The sequence below is a fragment of the Sander vitreus genome, chromosome 17 (genome assembly GCF_031162955.1).
Source record: "Sander vitreus isolate 19-12246 chromosome 17, sanVit1, whole genome shotgun sequence".
Classification (NCBI taxonomy): Eukaryota; Metazoa; Chordata; class Actinopteri; order Perciformes; family Percidae; genus Sander; species Sander vitreus.
The window spans coordinates 16,919,545-16,941,101 of NC_135871.1; the positions used below are offsets into that span (position 1 = coordinate 16,919,545).

The 21,557-nt window shown below is 38.5% G+C and overlaps 1 protein-coding gene and 1 pseudogene across 3 annotated transcripts; both read left to right on the forward strand.

Annotated features, from left to right (window-relative positions):
- Window positions 1–10,504: 10,504 nt before the first annotated feature.
- Window positions 10,505–12,923, forward strand: LOC144531966 (peroxiredoxin-like 2A; annotated as a pseudogene).
- A 217-nt stretch (window positions 12,924–13,140) lies between these two features.
- LOC144531965 (peroxiredoxin-like 2A) lies at window positions 13,141–20,065 on the forward strand. 3 transcript variants are annotated; one of them, XM_078272375.1, is made up of 6 exons: window positions 13,141–13,207; window positions 16,159–16,344; window positions 17,314–17,405; window positions 17,523–17,663; window positions 18,245–18,409; window positions 18,503–20,065. In XM_078272375.1, the coding sequence occupies exons 2-6, from the start codon at window positions 16,200–16,202 to the stop codon at window positions 18,596–18,598; spliced, it is 639 nt and encodes a 212-aa protein (XP_078128501.1). In that variant the 5' UTR covers window positions 13,141–13,207; window positions 16,159–16,199; the 3' UTR covers window positions 18,599–20,065. The 3 variants fall into 3 exon arrangements, with proteins under 3 accessions (XP_078128501.1, XP_078128500.1, XP_078128499.1); XM_078272374.1 differs by lacking the exon at window positions 13,141–13,207 and adding an exon at window positions 14,461–14,566; XM_078272373.1 differs by lacking the exon at window positions 13,141–13,207 and adding an exon at window positions 15,159–15,381.
- The last annotated feature ends 1,492 nt before the right edge of the window (window positions 20,066–21,557 follow it).

The window sequence follows — 21,557 nt, forward strand, 5'->3', positions numbered from 1 at the left end:
GCTGCATGTGACGCTAGTTAACACAATACTCGACAGCAGCTAACGTTAGCCTACCGCTAGCTAGTTAACACAATACTCAACAGCAGCTAACGTTAGCCTACCGCTAGCTAGTAGCTGGATTAAACACGGTTAAAATGCTGACAGCTAACGCTAAACGGTGTAAAGTTTGACTGTGTTTTACTGTAGAGGATTCAACACCGGGATGTAAAAATCCGTAGCCGCCGTCGGAGAAACAACACAGACGGTGCGTTCAATGAAACTGGTAAACTACAGCCTCCTGGTGCATTTGAAGTTATTGTAAATGTCCTTTTCCTATCTGGTTGTTGTTTTTTGTCGTTCAACAGCAATTTACTAGTGAAATAAGTTATTGTTATTGTTATACATTATTATTAAATCATTTAATTTTGACCATATGGCCTTAGCAATAAACAAGCCCTTTTTTTTCTTTTCTTTTTTTACTTTCTTAAAAAGTATCGGTTCAGGCACCGTTAATTATGTATGCGATTAATTTCGATTAATTAATCACAGAGTATGTAATTAATTGGATTACATTTTTAATCGATTGACAGCCCTAATTATAAGATAAAAGTAACTGATAGACAGTGGATATAATTAACTTACGCTAGCTAAAGGTAAACAGTGAAAATAATAAGCTAAAGCCCAGAGTCCACACTCACCAATGGGCCCCATAAAGGTGCTTAACACTCACTACTGTATTAGGCATAAAATATATGAAAAAACAAATGATGGTGTTCCACAACTGGGCATTAACTTGCATTTAGTTTGTTGTTTGGAGTTAACTGAATAATTTATTATCTTTGAGAAACACAGAGGTAAGGTGTTACCCTGTGTTTGTGAGTGACAGAGAACAGAGAAACTTGGTAGATGTGTGGCTGCAAAACGATTCTGCATTTCTTAGTGTTATCATTTTATTCATACTGTGATCCAATTGTTGACAGTGAGGATGATATTTTCTGCTGTTGCTAAATTGTGTATTGATACATGTTTTGCAGCTGCAAGTAGATCCTTCATTTGCATTGTGGGAGAGTAACCCTGCATTCCAATACCCATACCATACTATTTAGTATACCAGAATAAATGTAGCATGTCCCAACACATAGTATGTAAAATGCAGTATGCCAAGAATATCAGGATGTCCTACTTCATCCGTTATAAGCCAGCATGCTTTTCTGGCTATTCTGACCCACAATCCTTTGCGCAGCACATATGAGCAACAGGGTCAAGACGCAATGTTATGAAAAAGTAAAACATTTCCCAATTGTATGCATTCTAAATGCAAGAGTACATATTTTGTAAGGGCAGCTGCAATACATACTAAAAGTAAAAAGAAAAAGTATGCGATTTGGAACTCAGCCACGTCACAAGGAGACAGAGGTCAGAGGTCAGGGACAGTTAAATGTGATAAACATCAACTAGATCATAAAGAGACAACATGAGCCAGTCTGATGGCACAGTGCACAACCTTGGGATGATACACCTGTTTATTTTGGCATGAATACTGCCTGTATGCCAGGATGAAAACACTCAAGACAATGACAAACAAACTGAGTTTGTGTAGTTTGCCTCTAAACATTTGTTAATGACTGGCCAGAAGAAGGGTTTTTTTCACCTCCAACAAGATCACTCTGGTTATGTGGAAAGATAACTGCTATCAGAGCTTTGATAATGTGTCAACATGAAGAGGATGAATATGTGCCAGGGAATTGTGACAAATACAATACAGATAATGCTATAACCCTTAACGTGTAATTTATTGACTTCTACCTCTTTCTGTGTTCTACATGAGGCTAGCACAGTGGAACAGAGACTTCCAGGAGCTTAAAAGACAGTGTAAAGCATACCTGCCAACATTTGGTTTTCAAAATCTGGGAGATTTGTGCGGGGGCATGGGAGGGGTTCTGTAAGACCCGCTGTGTTTTAATGTGCTGGGTAATGTCATTTTTCCTGTTGTGCGCTACATTAAAATCAATGTGACACACCTTACAAAAAGGGTGGAGGTTGTCGATATGACTAGGTAAGATGCATGTAAATTGTTGCACCCAACACTGTTGAAATTTACAGCTATATTTTGATTTCTTTGCGGGAACACCGCCTTCATCTTCCTTTTTTATTGGCTCGCTTTCGGGTCTGAACTTTCCACGAAGCTTGCGCAGAGGTCAACTGCGACAAACATATTGGTCCGATTATTTATAAAGGAGTTTGGGCCATGCAAATTACGGGAGTTTCCCGGGAGAAATAACAAACCAGGAGGGGTCTGGGAGATAGGGCTAAAAAACAGGAGAAACCCAGGAAAAACAGGAGTGTTGGCAGGTATGCCCAAAATGTCAAAGAAACTTCCAATATGTCAAAAAAATGTCAGAAAAAGCCACAAAACACCAGAAAAAAAGCATCAAAAAGGTAACAAAACAACACAAAAACGTCCAAAATGTCTTAATAAGACTTCCAGGAGCTTAAAAGACAGTGTAAAGTCCCTGGAGGTGAAAACATCTGACCTCTATGTTATCATGCACATGGAGGTCAGTCTGTCAGGGGAAAAAATGCAACCCTGATACACAAGGTCAACAAGTGATGAATCATTCTGTAAATTTATAGCAAATGCTAATCTACTTCATATTAATCTAACTCAGTTTTTCCTCTCTTTAAAGCAATTTAAAGTTCATTGACGTTTGTAGGAAACTCCTAATTTTCCAAGCAAAGCTTTTGCCTTTAACATTTTGTAAGTTTTCTTATTTCTATACATTTTTAAATTCCATTGTTTTTACTAGTGAAATATTTAGTTTGAACTATTTTATTCAAATCTAGTTTTGTACTTCTGAGACACCATTTTGATCCATATCAGGTATTTTTTTTATCATATATTCTGATGGGATAACATAGGATAACTAAGGCAGGGTTGGTAACTATTTGCAATATACAGTTTTTTATATATTGTTTGAAATGGTCTTTACACCCAGACAGCGATAAATAAATAAATAAAAGGAGCAAAAGATCCATCAACTGTAGCTGCTGTAATCCTGTAAAAACACCCACCAATCACTGTCTCTCGGTATGATATGGGTCCCGTTTGTGCAGACAGTGGATAAATGTCAGTAAGTGTTTAGTATGTGTATGTGTGTCTAGGGGAAAAGTGTGAAACAACTAAAAAATGGTACTGTTGCTCATTGTGGGTGTCTTTCTATTCTCTGTGGACAAACACTGCCAGAATAGTTTGCCACAGCTGATGATGCTGCCACATGCAGAGCCAGACCTGTCTGCTGCTAACACTGGACCCTTGGACAAAGTTTTTATAACTATATATTTATTATTGTTTATATAAAAAAGTTTCACACCACATTGATTGTAATTATTTCATGCAGAATGTACATATATGTAAAATGTAATAGCTTGATAGTTGTAATAATATCATAAATCAGTTCAAGTCATTTATCATCATCATCACAAAATATAAAAACAAAGGGTACCGTTAATTGCTCCTGGGAATAAATAAAAATGGAAAACTTTGTACATTTCAATAAATAAGTTAAAAGTACAGAAAACTGAGGCATCTAACATGCTAGCTTGACAGCTGTGAGTGCTAACAGTAGTAAGCAGTCAGCAGCGGTTTAGCTCAGTGGTTACTTCCACTCAAATGTTGATTCCTAGCGCCACTGGCCTCCAGGTCAGGGGTTCGAACCATGGGTGCTGTCCGCTGTTTTCAGGAATGAGACATGAAGTAGTGTGAAATTGCAGTCCTTTCTCAGCTCTGAAGCGGTAACGCAGAGGTGCTTATGCACGTCTGTGTGTGGGTTGGTGCCCCAAGAGCGGGGGGGGGAATGCTACTTTTAAATCTTGCTAGCTTCTCAACATTAACAACCCTGCCTTTAAGTACTGATTTTCAAACCATTTTATATGAATAATTTTCACAGAGAGCCAAACCAATGGACAGTCGTTGAAAAAGGAACTGGAACACAGGTTTTAGCTAATATAGCTAATCTACCAGATGCAAGGTTTCATGTGTCTTTATCTGAGACACTGACAAATTAAATTGACAATGTTTCAATCGACTGGCTCTCTGTTGGGTCAATCTTGTGTAATACATTTCTTGTTTGGAGTCAGTGTGCAGGGGTTACTTTTTTTTGAATTTGAACTACTTTATAAACTAGCCTACTAGGTTACTAGTAGGCTACTTGTGAATTTCCCCACAGGGATCAATAAAGTCTTATCCTAATCTATAATAATACATCATCATTTATTTTTTTAAATATTATATTTTTTATTATTAATCTGAATCTGCAAAGTGACTTGTAACTAAAATAAATGTAGTGTAGTAAAAATTGTGAGCGCATCATTTAGGGATGAATTATTACACATAATCCTATAGGTACAGAGGGAATGGAATATTATTTTGACATACTCCAACATGAAGAGTATTGCCTAATAGGTCAGTGAGAAGAGGTGGATATATGAAACCTATAAAAGATACACTCTAGATAAAGTTTAAAGTTCAAACCCTCCTGTACCTTTAGCCACAGAGCCGTTGGGTCCCTCAGAAGATGACAAGCACAATGATAAAAGCCTGATGACCTTTGTGTGGCAGCTTGTAGCTGAATAAACTAAACACACATTATACATTCATCATTCAGTGTGCCAATGGGCTGCAATAGCAGTCGGCAGAATGACTATTATCCCCCATACTTATTTCTTACTCTCCACCTTCTGCCACATTTCTGTCCCGCTACTAGTCATGGAGCGTTGCCAACACATGCACACAAAATACATCAAAACGTGTGTAATGACCAGGAATGGTGTGCTACCATTTGAATAAGAGATTTCACGAAATCGACAAAAAAAAAAAACGCTGCAAAATTTCCCATAGCCTTTAATGGGAAATCTTCGGGAAAACGCTTAACATAGGGGAAAACGCTTAACATAGCTCAAAACAACCCCTCTTTGGGGCCATACTGTATCGCCATACTTTAAGGTAGAAAAATAATTAAAAGTTAAACCGAAGACAAGACTTTGGCCTTTATTGGGCTGAATGGGCATTCTGATATCAAGCACGGTTTCTACCAAATCACAGTTTATGTATCGTCCAGTTTTCAGACCGTTTCAGATTTTCCAATGTGTGTTTATGGGGACAGACAGAGGGGGGAGCTGCAGTACGATTTTCTGAAATTTTGCCAGTTGCAGACATGTAACTACTGAATCCACCGGACTTAAACTTTTGGCTCTGTTCATACCAACTGCTGATAGAAATAATGAAAAAAAAAAACATACATACATACACACATATATATATATATATATATATACACACACATATACATACTATATACATATATATATATATATATATATATATATATATATATATATATATATATATATATATACATATATATATATATATATATATATATACACACACATATACATACTACATATATATATACATATACATATATATATATATATATATAAAAACATATCACATATATTTGACACCACAAACATAAAAACCACATCAAAGCGTTCGCCAGACTTTTATCTCTCTTGTGATGATAATATTTTTGCTGTTTGGACCCACGGTTTTTGAATTACAGAACAAACTTAAGAGGTATAATTATCATTAAATGGACATGTTTGACCCATTAAAGATGACTGTCTCCCCCTCCCTGCGGAAATCACCATAGCAACAAGTTCTGACACACACACCTCCTATCATGGAGACTCTTTACTGTAGGCCGTGTTGTCCTCTCTTTGCAGGACATGTCAAACAGCAGAGTAAAGGTAGCTCAGATCAGCTGTTACTAATGATATTAACTATATACCTGTGGTGAGGATGGCCTTTACTCAACCATTGTCGAATCACTTTTGCAACACATACTGCCACAGTAGGAGGAGAAGAAAAGGAGAGGACAAGAAGAGGAGAGAAATAAAGGAGAGAAGATGAAGAAAGGATAAGAGGTGTTATTTGTCAGCTAACATGATGTCATGATGGACTAACTGACCAACTGACCGACTCCTAACTGACTTCAGGCCTGAGACGAGACTGTAGTGCACCTTAGATAGTCCTGTTTCTAGCTCAAAAACCCTAACTCCTATCGCTTAATGTTTAATACTGTGACAGATATCATGACACCCTGCTGATCATCCTGTGCAAGAATGGTGGGTTGTGTAAGAAATGTGAGGACAGTAGCTGTCCGAAAGGGGCATGTTCTTTTAAAAAGCCTCAAAGAAGGTTGAATATTTCAAAAAGTATTAATGTGATTTGAAAGTTGAATACTACCCTAACATTTTAAAGTTTGAATAGAGTTTCTCGAAAATTCTGAATAACCAACCACTCCTCCTCCTATCAAGGAGACTCTTTACTGTAGGCCGTGTTGTCCTCTCTTTTCCGGACATGTCAAACAGCAGAATTACTGTTAGCCAATGTTATTCAGATGTGCACCAAGTAGTAGGCACACTGTCAAAATTTCCTGCTTGTAGTTTAAATACTATAATTCCACATTACACTATATAAAGAAAAAGAACACAATGTGGCTGAATCAATCTCAAATCCGACATGACAGCGTCTCCTCCTCCTATCTGATTGGCTACATCAAAAGGTGTGTCATATATTGATCCACTTTAATTTAATCTAAAAACAGGGGTCATTGTTTTGGGTTTTTTGAGTTGGTCAGATTCAAACTTGCCAGAACAAGATGAGATAAATAAACCCTGGCAGCGTCAGGGGCAGGTAGCACCTGTTTGTCTTTCCCCAGGTCCAAGGACACAGTTCGGCTCTGAGCCCGTCTGGTTACCAACCAGTTTCATCTGGATGGCAGTCACAGCTCGCAGGACGAGTTGGATCCTGCCAGTCATAGACATTTATTAGGGCTTCAACTAACGATTGATATTGTTAATCTGTTGAATATTTTCTCGATTAATTGATAAATGTTTGGTCTATAAAATGTCAGAAATGGAAATGTCAATCAGTGTTTTCCAAATCCCAAGATGATGTCCTCAAATGTCTTGTTTTGTCCACAACTCAAATATATTCAGTGTACTGTCATAGAGTGACGACAAGTGAAGAAACTAGAAAATATTCACATTTAAGAAGCTGGAATCAGATAATCCTTTTTTTTTCATAATAAATTACTTAACCCTTGTGTGGTGTTCGGGTCCGTGGGACCCGTTTTCAATGTTTGCTAAAAGAAAAAATATGCTATTTATTATTTCTTCTAACTCAAACTCACTGGCCTTGGCTCATTTTCTGTGATGAACATAAATTACATATGAGGTGTTTGGGTCTACTGGACCCGATTTTAATTTACCTGTATTTAATTCTAGGTGCTATGAAACTATGTTGTCTTTCTGCACCTGCTATTCCCACACAAAGTTACAAAATTGTTACATTTCAAGCACTTTCACCTGTTCTGATTGAGTTCTAAGAAATAAGCACCAATAATGATCAAAAATCTTGTTTCTATTTTTTTTTTTACCTTTTTTATAATTGAATTTCCTTGTTTTCTCACAAAAAACGAAAATTATCATATGATCATAAATGTGATCTCACAGGGGTAAATGGCAAATATGAACCATAAATTATGTATATATCATTGGTAACTGAGCTAAAGTAAACATCTGTTAAGTATTTTTACATAAATTGTTATGGCTGTATTGATTTAAAAGCCTAATAATATGGTGGGTCCACCAGACCCGGGAACATTGGCTGTGTGACAAAAATATGAACACCACACAAGGTTTAAATTGATTAATCGATTATCAAAACAGTGGGTGATTAATTTAATAGTTGAAAACAAATCGATTAATCAATTATTCTTTGCAGCTCTACACTTATTGCTTGGTTGAGAGATCGTGGAGTGTGTACAACTTGTTAAATTAGGAATTGCATATCTATAAACAGCAGATAATTCACACTGTCTGTCACCAGAATTAGTTTACTGTATATTTATGGACATTTCGTTTTATCACTGTTGTTGTTTTTTAGCTGGCTCTATGCATTAGGTAATAGGTAAACAAGGTAATTTCTGTCGTGTTCAATTTCTGGCTTCTTGTGTGTATTTATCTGAATATTCGGCCTGAAAGCGGTTAACAGAATTATAAGGTGGAATTTTGGCATTATAGAACTATTTATATTGCCAATTTTTTACCCAAAGTTTTTGATGTTTCTGCCATCAAACTGATCCAAAAGAAGATCTCTCTTTTCAAATGGATTTGGACAGTAATTACTATTATTACTATTGCACTCCCTGTCCTTCCTTTATTACTGCCCACTTTACTCTCTGATTGGCTTCACTTGCACAATAAGAATATCACGTGTCAACCAAGCAAGCGACAACACCACAGGAGGTGGGTTCAAATCTTCAGCTGTGATTGGCTGTTGGTCCCCCACACTCCCCACTAGAGCAGCATTGGTCCAAGGAGTCTGTTCTGTATTTGTGTGTATGTTTGCAGTGTGTGTGTGTGTGTGTGTGTGTGTGTGTGTGTGTGTGTGTGTGCGTGTGTGCGATGAGAATACCAGTGACAAAACAGTCTAATCAGACCGACCCAAGACCTCACTTAAATCTTACAGATGAGAGTCTTGTGCGTCGTGAATGTGTGAAATGTTTACGGTACATTGACTAGTCTTCGCATATTTCTATGATTATCTGCCAAATTACAAGCATAAGCCTCACTTTGTCATATACTTTTGGGGGGGAAATCCATTGGCCATCCATTACGTTTTATAGTAGATGATGTGAAATGGTTTACAACTACAAAAACAAGCATCCAGGCAGACATGCCTGAATGTATTACACACACACACACAGCCCAGCATATGGCCGGGCAGAGTAGCTGGAGGGAGTGCAGCAGCTGGGCTCGTGGAGTGTCATCCTATCCCATCTCTATTTCAGCCCACTTTGGACTTTCAGCACATTCATCTGTGAAGCTGCCACCAATGAGTGAAATATTACCACAATACCAATAGCAATACAACTCCGACACAGGGTTTAGAGAGGTTATGTAAGTTCACTCCCTTCACACACACTCCCCTCACCTGAACCCCTTTTACTACACCGCACTGGGGTGAACTGGGTTTTTATCAATGGCTTCTCTATAAAACGGCTATCTCCACTGGTGGTGGTTGAAAAAGGGTCATACAATAGAGACAGGATGTTTTTTAGAAGATGGTCAAAATGTATATGATAGATATAAGGAAGATGACTTCTCTTTTAGCAATTTCATATGAGTCAAATGATGTATTATCTAATCATGAATCAATTTTACATTAGATATAGTTAACTCAGCAACTGTTTTGATAATCAATTAATCATTTTAGTCATTATTCAAACAAAAATGCAAAAAGATGTAGGGCCCAGCCTCTGTGAGGATTTGATGCTGAACTTCGTCATGATGACAGTAAACTGAATATTTTTGGGTAAAACCAAGCAATTTCAAGACATCACCTTGGGTCCTGGGAAATTCCAGTGGCTATTTTTTCATAATTTTCTGACAATGTATAGACAAAAATTATTATTAAATTATTGAAAAAATAGTTGTCAGTTTAATTGGTAATGAAAATAATTGTTAGTTGCAGCCCTGAATTCAGCCACTGAGCAGACGGTGTGTCTGCCCTATAATGTCACTAACCTCCTGCAGGGGGCCGTCTTGTTCTGAGCTGTAACAGCTGGAATGTGATCTCAGGACCTCTGCCGCTACTTTGGGACTGACCTGAAGAGATAATAAAAAGCCAACTCTTACAAAGACATTTGTATGCCCCCCCACTGTCATGTGTTTAGGTCAGCAGTTAAAATAAGAACTTCTGATGGTGTTCATTAATTTAACTTAAAAAATCAGGAGACTTTATATCGTTGTCAAATACTGAATTACAGATGCTATTTATTATATTTATGGAAAAAAATCAAGACAACATAACTGATTAAATCAATATTTAAAACTGCTGTCACATTGCTATTTGATGTGAGCTCCACTCTGCACCACGCTGTACCTGGTACTGAGGATTGAGCTCAACATGAGCCTTGTTTCACAGCAGTCTTTGAGAAATTCCTATCATGTTACGTTCACATAAGCAAGGCTTTCATTGTGAGGGGGACTGATGGGAGTTTAGACGGCTTAAGGGGCTGGTTGCAAACATCAGATTCCTTCACACTAGCAGCGAGGCACATTCTGGTCAGTATCACCTTTTTACAGTTTTGTTTGACATATTGTACTCGAACAAACGTTAAGTTAAATGTTAAGCCGTTAAAAACCAAGACTTTCATCTTTTTGGTATGTTTCTTTTGTTAATATGTGGTTAGCAAAGCATTTTAACAAGGCAAATTAACAAAGCATGCATGAGTGCACCTGTTTATCTGTGTAAAGATACACATCTATATATAATATATAAATAGCCATGCTAAAGTGATCTGACTGATGGTAAAACATCTTAATCTTGTTAAAAGTTCCTGAAGCAGAGTCTTTTTACATGTTTTCTCTGTAGAGGGCCTGCGGAGTGCGTTTAGGGTCATGGTGAGTGTGACCGTGGTCCTGAAGGCGTTGAGCCTGTTTGTTGCAGAGTTCATCAGCTCCGTCACAGACTGGTTCCAGTCCAAACCAGCATGGGCAAACCTAGAAGTGCTGGAGGACACAGAACTGAAGACCACTGGAGGCGGTGAGTCCAAAAAGAGAAACAAGGAGAATCAGTTAACTTGCAGACATGCTACACTTTTGCACTGAAAAGGTTACAGATGTTTAGTATGAAATTCACTCTTTGTGTTGCTATTTTTCCATCGCAGTACAACAAGGAAACACTGTCTATTTTTAACCTCTGAACGCTAATGAACACTTTGGACGAAGGTGAATGCAAGACTGGTCAAAATCCAACTTTTGGTGTGTGAGATAATGTATGGCACACAAATCAATCAACAAACTCTTTGTTGACCAAAACAGACCGCATCATTCATAGGGCTGGGTACTGAATTCAATACTTTTTAGGCACCGACCGAATTGCAGAGTATCAAAAACTGCCTAGTCATTCAATAAAATAATAATATTTTTTGTGATTGGCTGTCTAGCGTTACACGTCGTAGAGACACGCAGGAAAAACTCTACGTTATACGCAGAGTAGGTATTAGTATGAGTATTAGTAGAGATATTTGCGGTAATGTTGTAATTTATTTTCGTTAAAGGTGCTCTAACGATGTTGGGTGACGTTACTTCTTGTTGACGTTCAAAGTATTGTCAAACAAAATTAAGGCTAGCTCGCCCCTCCCGTCCCCTCCCTTCCGTGCTTCCGCGCACTAATCCCCCAACCCCCACCCCCAAATCCTTCTTGTTGGTTATTGGCTGGAACGCTGGAAGACTGTTTGTTATGTTTCGTGGTGCAGGTTGGCGCAGTTTGTTTTTGTTGGTGTTTGTGGAGCCTGGGCTGTCTACAGAGGCCGCGGTTTTTTACAGTGTGTTCAGGGGACAGGCAGCTAGCGGATAGTGAGGAGATGTTTGCTGTATGTGACAAAAAATGTTGTAGCCTAAAAAACGCGTGACATTGCTTAGAGCACCTTTAAAATGGATTTCATAAATTGGTATCGAAAAAAACTATCGTTCAGGAACCGGTATCGAAGTCAGGGTATTGGTACCGGTATCGAACATTTTTTAATGATACCCAGCCCTAATCATTCATAAGGCATACGATAGTTGATGGACTTCTTCACTTATCCCTTATGAAGAAGAGTCAGTGATTTAGATTCAATAATGCTCTTTTGTCTCTTTCAGTCCATGAGCGACACAGGGCCAAAACTCTGTGGGAGAAGACTGGAGCTGTGGTCATGGTTGTACGGCGACCTGGATGATTATTGTGTAGAGAAGTAAGAAATCACTGTATGTGTATCAGTACTAATAACTCTGTAGTCAGCTAACTGGTTAACTTCATCCATGCTATTTGATTCTCTCTGTCCTTCCCTCTCTAGGAGGCTGCTGAGCTGTCCTCTCTAAAGTCCCAGCTGCAGGAACTTGAAGTCCCTCTGTTTGCCGTGGTCAAAGAGAACCTTGGCAAGGAGCTGGACTGCTTCAAGATGTACTTCTCTGGGAAGGTCTATGTGGATCAGAAGGTCTGTATTTACACATGGCTTTAAGATATTAAGTGAAACATGAAGGGTTACATACCGGTAGTTTAAGACAATAAGCTGCTTTTATATTATTCTCATAGAGAAATTTCTACGGCCCTCAAGAGAGGTGGATGTGTCTATCCATATTTCTGCGTATTGGTGTGTGGAGGAACATTTGGCGGGCCTACAGGAAGGGCTTTGGAGGAAACATAAGAGGTGAAGGACTTGTCCTGGGTGGAGTCTTTGTCATTGGGCCTGGAGATCAGGTAGGCAGTAACTTTTATAATATTTTCTGACAAGTGCATCTGGATGTTTTAATGGGTTTTGATTGTGTCCCACCCCCCAGGGTATTCTACTGGAGCACCGCGAGAAGGAGTTTGGGGATAAAGTGAATATGCTGGAAGTACTCAGAACAGCCCGCAAAATGCAAGAAAATATGGCACGATAGACCTCAAATATGTGAATGAATGGACTGTTTGTCATTGAGACGTTATGTAATATTGGTTGCAGCATGTTGCCATTACTGTCTGCATTCTTTAAGCTAACCCAGGATTTTTTCTCTACACCATGATGTGCTCTACTTCTATTGTATTTGGAAATGTAATGCTTTTCTGGCTGCATTCACCTGTTGCTGATATGTTATACTGTGCCACAACTCTGTGGTTTATATGTGCTACTTTAACTGTTTATTGACCCACTGTCTGCAGTTCTGGTCTTGGTTGTGTGATGGTCTTCTGTGTGTTTTAATGAAGATTTGTTTCTAAACTCTGCTGAGAGAACAGATCTGATGCTAGCACACACATCCAACACTTTTAGCAAGACAGGCCTGACATGAGGGAGCTTGAACCGTTGGAGTGATTAACGCATTTTGTGTTTTGCCATGTAATAAACTACTAAACCAGTCATGCTGGAAAAAGATTATCTGCATATTTACCTGTCCGCGTGCATTCTTTTCCCATGACTTGCTCCTTCACATTCATGTCAAAGTTGAAATCTTCTTTGCCAGCCATCTTGCTCGATTAGTTTCCCTGCTCCTTAGACGTTTAGTACGCCTGCGCCAAAATCTGTTTACAAAACGCTCGTTCAGAGAGGTGCTGCTTGTCGCTTCATTGATTCTGGTGAGTGCTCCTTTATTACGAAACTACTCCATTGACTTTATATGACAGTAACAGCTTCTGAACAGGTGCACCCGCTTCAGGAACACCTGCTATCTCCAGGCCCAGACTCTATAAACCAAAGGCTAAACCGTTAGCTGAGCTAACTGCTAATTTATTGATCGTATGCCACGACACTTGTCTCCGTGCCAACTTTGTAGGACACTGAACGTATTGATTATATAACCACCATCACCATATTTATTTAAAAAAATATCAAGACGTATTCGGTTACAATTTTAAGTGTAGTGTGTAGAGCCATCAGGTAGACTACTGTCATTGATTGATTAACGTCACACATGACATTGGTAGCATTAAGGTCATTATCTGCATTATTGTGTCTTCCTGCGGGCTGAAAAGTGCGGTGATCGTTACTGGTTTTATCTATTTTAGTTACCTCATCTTTAATGTAGCTAAGTTAGTTGAGGAAGAAGTAGTCGGATCCTTTACTTAAAGTAAAAGTAGGAAAGTAAATAAAAAATGTTAAGTAAAATCTTTGCATTCAAAGTTACCTATGAAATTATTTTATACAAAATATTAAGCCGGAACAAACACAAATACAAATACAATACCAACTACACACAGCTGCTGGACTATTAATAAAAATAACAGCACATTAAATCTGCAGTCGACGTATAATAATTTGAAGTATCCTAGATGCCCGCAGCTTCCTTAAAACTTAATTTTAGGCATCGTTGGGCAAAGATTCCATGATAATCTTTCAACATATTGTAATGCAAGTAGTCTGAGAGAAAACTTTATATATATTATTATATATTGTTATATATAACTTTATAACTTTATAGCTGTCAAAGACAAGAAACATCTAAGCAGCATTTGAATGTTGTATCTAGTTTGTGGTGGTGGAGCTAATTTCACCACATATTAGGTATGCCGTTGGGTAGTTTAATCTCCTATATAACAAATCATATTTTAGAAGCTGATCACATGTTTTGTATGAAAATCATTACAGTATTTTGAAACTACAGCTGTCAAATAAATGTAGTATATGTAGATTATATTTGGTGAATATGTTCAAAGTGTTAGGCAATGCTACATCATGTTTGGCAGTGCCAGTGTTGACAGCTCCTCTCACTGCTTGCTCTGCACACGCATTCAAGGAATATAGACTCTTCCTTGAGTTGCAGGCGTGGGCGTCTGTCTAGGTATTGGCTGTTGCTGTGATGATTTTTTTTGCGTAGCAATTTTTTCAGCCCTTTGTCCTCCCTGTCGTTAATTGTCAGAACACAAGCGCATTTAGGTCATTTACGATTCGAAACGGGATGAGCTAAATATTTCTTCACATTTTGGAAATGGAGACAAGTTAGTATATGACATTTTTACTTTTCTAATTGGTTATAAAAGATAGATTTGATCCTTCTTAAACTTGAAGTCAGTTTTTTTTCCAGTGTAATATCTGACTGGTCATATTTAATTCTCAGTGCATGAATTTCTCTGTGTACTAATTGTAAACTGACTTATATTTTTGTGTTTTCACTGTAATTTATGTGTTGATGTGTTTACCACGCACGAGAGCTTCCGTGCAAGAATAGGAAGTTTGTTTGCAAGTGGAGAACTGTAGTACCTCAGTAAGATTATCAAGATAAGAAAAGGGCCTTTCGTACTTGCTTATATGGTTCTTTCATTTTGATATTGCACACTGTGGCTGGGTAATAATTTCATTTTAAGCATAGCTAAAACTTGGCTAACGTTTTATCTGGGTAGTCTAATGATGAAGAAAGATGCCATGGTATTTTTCGCTCTTAAATCTGTGAAATCAAATGCAGCCTCCTTGAAAGTAGTGCTTGCAGTAGAGGTGGATTGTATTGTCTTTGAAACGGTCTGTGGCGTGGCACAAGTGGTTTAACGCTCATAGAAAAGACTTGTGTTTCTTTCTTTCAGTGAAATCTAGTCAGAGGGTCAGACTTTGTCCACAGTCCCGATGCTGGCTCTTTCCAGGTGTTCGAGAGCTTTGAGGTGGAGACTGTCCCTGCGCTGCTCTGCCCTCTCTCTGGGGAGCAGTACCATGAGCAGCCAGCCCTCCACCGCAGCCAGGCCCCAGTTTCTAAGAACCCAGGCTGCTCTGTTTCACCAAAGTAAAGCCAAAGCCAGTCCTGACCCAAACAAGCCCGTTACAGGCAAGGACATATTTGACTGCCTACACAGCTGTTCCCTGCCATAACCCAAACTTGCAGCGTGTTCTAGAAACCGTGTTTCAGCCGTGACCTGTGCACAGTGTTTCCTTGCTTTCCACCCACTTTGTGCTGGAGTGATTCAAGACCTTCATAAAACTGAACAGTCATTAAAGTACACAAAATAAATTATTTTTTCTGTAATTTCTGACATTTTATGGATGGAACAGTTAACCCAGAAAATAATCGGCAGATTAATTGATAATAAAAATAACTGTTAGTTGCAACCCTACATTATACTGCAAGACATCCTAAAGAAAAAAAGAACAATTAAAATACAGGTGAAAGCACAATAAACTGTACAAACAAAGGTTAGCTGTCCCAGAGCGACTCATTAAGAAACACACCAGCTGCAGTCAAATATAGCATCTACAAATGGTTTATCCTGTCATGTTGACCAGCATCCCATTTCCTTTGTAAGTATATAAACTGTTTAATCTCATGGATTGGCTTTAGATTAAAGTGATAAAATGAGACGGGGCATAAAAAGCACCTCACACAGACATAACACTACGCTCAAACACAAGCCAAAATCTGCAAGCTGGGTCTTGTTGGTCCCTCTGAGAGTGAAGAGTACGTGCAAATATCAACTAGTCTGCACATCTAGCAGCTCAGTTACAATAGGCAATGTGAAGAAAACTGCAAAAACTGTATGGTTAAATAATGTAATGTCAGAATTGTGACACATTTCTCTCCTCGTGTTGTTGCCTGTTTGTGCTGCAGTGTTGTCCTCTGAGTCCGGGCTGGAGGGGGAGCTGTTTGGGATGGGGATGTGGTCGTTGGGTCTGGGTGCTGTTGGAGCTGCGCTTGCTGGGATCTTCCTGGCCAACACTGATCTGTGTCTGCCTAAAGCTGCACAGGTGTCGCTGGAGACCCTTGAAGATGCTGACCTGCGCTCCACCATAGATGGTAGGCTTTCTGATTGGCTGTCTAATATACAGGGCTGTGTATTGGCAAGAATCTTGCAATACGATACGTATCACGATACATGGGTCACGATTCAATATATTGCAATATATTTCGATACTGTGCGTAAGGCGTTATATTGGGATTTTTTAAAAGTATAATTTTAGAAAAGCTAATATTTAAAAAAAGACATAATGTTCATAAAAGTCAAAGAAGTTTACTTTAGGTAAACAATTCAGTACACAAACTGCCAGTTTGGGATTGTGGTAATATATAGTATACCGTTTCTTAGTGAGCTAATGTTTACATGCTAAAGTAGGCCAAAGTTCATCCGTAGCTACATTGTTAGCGTCTAGAAATAAGTCAGGCACTGCTAGGCACTGTTAGGCAAGGACACGTCTGTGTCTCAGTGGTGCGTCTCAGCATAGCCATCTAGCGGTAGGGGGTTTAAACACAACATAAACGTGTAACTCGAGTGTATTGATTTTTTTCTTACACCCCTAGGTCACCTACCACAAATAAACCTGTTTGTCTCAACGCTGGCTGGTGTTAAAGCCATTGGGAGGAGAATTAACCATAGCAATAATGGAATTAACATTACATCAGCCAATTCCAGTTTTCATTTGTATGCAACATACTGTACATGCACTGAATGAGGTCTTGTGGGCTTCAAGGCAAAGCTGCTTTCTCAAATCTCCTGGTATTACAGATTACATCACTGCAATGGTCTTTGTCTGAAGCTGAAGGTCTAGTTATTGTGTTACTCTTAATACATATTGATGGTCCATGTGACCATGAACATTTAGCTTTTTCTCCATTTGAAGGCTGCATCTTTTATCTTCCACACAATGGCTTTACTGAATTTTCTTGCAGCAGTAAAATCTATGACATTTTTGTGCTTTCTTTTTATCAGAGACATGTCAGATTGGAGCCTTGTTTTAGAAACCGTTTTTTTTCTTGTTTTGTCTGCAGATAACAACATCATTAAAGCTAAGAGCCTGTGGGAGAAGAATGGGGCTGTGGTCATGGCCGTACGACGACCTGGATGATTTTTGTGCAGAGAGGTGATGCATAATGTTTGTGAATGACAGAGGACAGGCTGTTACACATGACTGAAATGTATATAGTGTATATGAGTAATATCTCCCCAGATGGCATGATCTCTCTCTCTCTCTCTGTAGGAGGCCTCTGAGCTGTCCTCTCTGAAGACCCAGCTGGAAGAGCTTGGGGTCCCTCTGGTCGCTGTGGTGAAGGAGAACATCGGCACAGAGATCCAGGACTTCAGACCGCACTTTGCTGGGGACATCTACATAGATGAAAAGGTCAGCCGTGGTAGATAACATCAGATCTTCCAGAGCCACTGTCAGAAGTGCTTACCCTGCCAGTCCATCTAAACTACATTACGATTAAAACAACATCTTATTTCTTTTTTAAATACCTTTTAAAGACCTCAGCAGCTGATAATGACAACCTGTCCCAATCCACTTCTTTGCACTTTGTCTGCTATGATAAAAACACATTCATAATAACAGAAATTATACACGTTATCAACATTGTCAGTAATTGATTTTGTGTTTATCAACTAATTGTTTCAGCTCTTGTGTGGTTAATAGTTTGGATGTGGAACTCTTAGTCCATTAGTGGAGTGAATGTGGCCACTACATTTTTAACAATTCTGTTATGGTGAATAGGCTATTAATCATTAGTTATTGCTGGAAAATGAGCTAGATTTTAAGTAATCCTTCTGTGTTACTATAATTATCTGCTGCGGGGCAACTTGAGAGTTGACCAATGAGGTGATAAAGCAATTTTTGCTGTTAAAATATTAGTAACATAAATCTATAAGGACATTTTTTTTTTTCCTCTTGATAAGGCTTACTAAAACTAAATTGTGTGATTGTAGAAACACTTCTACGGCCCGCTGCAGAGGAGGATGGGGGGCCTGGGATTCCTTCGCCTCGGAGTGTGGCAGAACTTCATGCGGGCCTGGCGGTCCGGTTACCAGGGCAACATGAACGGCGAGGGCTTTATCCTGGGGGGAGTGTTTGTCATCGGAGCAGGAGACCAGGTAAGCGTAGCAAACATCTAGACGGCACCAAAGAAGTTTGGCTCAATAGAGCTTAAAAAAAACCTGTATTTTCACTGCATGTTGTGTTTGCAGGGGATTCTCCTGGAACACCATGAGAAGGAGTTTGGCAATAAAGTGGAGACTGCAGATGTTTTAGAGGCTGTTAAGAAAATTGTGCCAATGAAATAAGTTTTTTTTCCTAAAACAAATGGCATTGGACAAAGGTACACTGTATTTAGATCAAAACATAACTGCATTTTTAACTTGAGATGCAATCAAAATCCATCCATCACTGAAATACTGATATTATAATGACATTTAAGTTTGGTTGTGTTGTCTAATATCACAATATACCTCTGTTCTTTTGCACATTAATTTATTGTTGGTTACAAAAGTGGAGCTGTACTTGGGCCAGTGTTAAAATGTTTAAACCGGTTCGATATTAAGCCAAACACCGGACCAGACCAGTATACCAATATGTCACACTTGACTTAGCAGCCACTCCTGATTGGGACATAATGAGACTTCGAGAGCCTCTAAGCCATGACTTTTTTCTTGCAAGTTTGCTTCGTCTTAGCTGCGTTTCAGCTCACCTCTTTCGTCGGCTTCAAATCCAAAATGTTGCCATATGGGCAGCCCACTTTTAGCATACATCCATGAGTTTTAATTTACTCTGTCATGTCTCGTCTTGTCACCCCAAAAAACACAAACGCAACATTTTAGCAGAACGCTCTTCTGTGCTTGAGCTTCACAAATACTTGGGGAAATGTATCGTTACGTTGTGTGGTCGCTACCACACTGCTTGATCAATAAAAGAGCTAAGGTACTGAAAATCTCTTTGATTCAGAAAACAGCAATGCTACTGAGAAACCAATGTGAAGTAGGTATGCTGCTGTAGGCCTTACTGCCCAACAATGTTGGATTTAGCGGCGTGACGCTGCTGGAACAGGTTGCTGATGTACACTATTTTTTTATTTCGCCAGAACCACAATGAGTCATAATGACAAATGCCGGTTTTACATTAAATTCAGCCGTTTTGCATAAAATCAAACCGGTTTAAGCTCATACACCAGACCAACAAAACTGGAAATCGACCCAACTCTAGTAAAGAGCCAATATTATTACAAGATTTGTCACTGATTATTGTTTTTTACCTCTGCAGTCACCTAGAAGCTAGTGTTTTTGAGATGGGTATTAATAACGGGTAGTAAGGGAATAAAAAGCATTTTCATTCAGGTACATCAGCTATTACATTTAAAGTAACTTGAAATCAGCCTTTTAGAGAACCACATAAATCAATCTAAAGGCTGGATTACACATTTGATGAATTATTCTATAAGCTGTCTGTTAGGGTACATTTGTAATAATGTTCCTATGTGTTATCTTCTTTTGCTTCTCCTGGTCAGGCACCTGAATGGGCCTCCAACATGGCGGATGAGTGTAAGATGTCTGTGTGTGCGATAATGACAACTTGACTCCAAACTCAACATTGAGAGGAGCAGGTTTGATGCTTAAAGGCATACAGGTTCAGCCACTGTCGCCATGTTGAGGAATGTTTGTGCTGCCTGAAGCATGTGTGTGTATTTGTTTGTGTGAAGATTGTGTGTACCTGTTCATGTCAATAATTATAAATAAAGAAGACAACCTCACCATCTCTTCACTGTGCTCCTGTGTGTTTTTTTAATTTTTTTTTAAGATTTCATCTGTATGTTAGGGCACTTTTCAGGACCAATTTACAGATGTGTTGGTAATAGATTCCACCAATTTCTAGTTTTTCCACACAAACAAACCACCGAAAAGTCTTATCTCTTAGTGTTATCTGATTGTTCAACCAGGAAAGTGAGTCAAACAATCCTTATCAGATCAGAACATGGTTTTCACTCTTTAAAGTTATTTTTGTAGTTGTTCCCCAAGAGCAGGAGGATAATATATTTAGAATTTACAATGTTTAATACTGTAACATCAAATTAGGCAGACAAGTTTATACTTTAACATTACATATTTTATTCTATTGCTCGGAGTGAAATACATTCCACATCAAGGAAATATACTTCAATACAATACAAAACAGAAGGAGAAAACACTGCACCAATACTGACAGGACTACATGTGTGTAAGTTGTATGTACATTACATAAGTATTAATGGAGTGTAACAATAATGGATTGTCTTTACATTTGTGCTTTCAGTATGCAAAGATTTGACATTTCCTTAACATGCACAACCAAAGTTACAGATTAGTGAGTTTTCAACCAGTGCACCAAAATTCACTGGTGCTATGTGAAATCACATTTATTATGAGATGTTATTATAATGCCAAAACAAAAACAAAAATCAATGCCAATAATATGATCTTTCCAAACTAAACAACATAAATACATTTTGTTTTTAATTTATTTATATCTCAATCTGTTAGCTGGGTGTTAATGACAATGCTTTGCGGTGGTCTTGAACATTTTGGTGTGCTGTTGACAAAGTTAAGGACCATTTCTGTTAAAATAAACAACAAAAACATGTTTCTGCATGACAAAAGGTTAAAGCTGAAACAAAAGTTCACAAAAAAAGTTACACACTTCTCCTCAATCCTGTACTATTCAAACCTGTCTCATCTTTGGCTAGATCTATTGGTGCGACATGTTACGGTGGTACAGTACAGTCACAAGCTGAGATACATGTTTACAAATGTATTTAAATGCTGACTAAAACCTTCCAGTTTTGTTCTCGACACTTTTGTGCTATAATTCCAAGACCAGAAAAACAAAAGGAAAAAAGCAGAAGCTAAAGCTACTCGGTTATGATGATTGAAAACTGACTGAATGGAATACTAAAATAAAAGCAGTAACCATAGTTCGTTTAACATCATCCAGCACCATAAACAGTCTTCAATATACTTTAAAACAATCCTTTTAAATAGCAACACAAATCCAACTAGCTCCTACAGCAGCACAGCAAAGGTTATATAGTGCAGTTTCACCCTCAGCAGGAAAACACCCCAAACACAACACACAATAACTTTGTATAATGATGCAGCCATATCAAATATTGGAATACATTAGTGATGCCAACTCTGAAACACTGTCCTGCAGTGCATGTGATCATGGCTCAGTGTTACAGAAGGAGGCGAGGGACTCAAACAGTAGCTATTATTT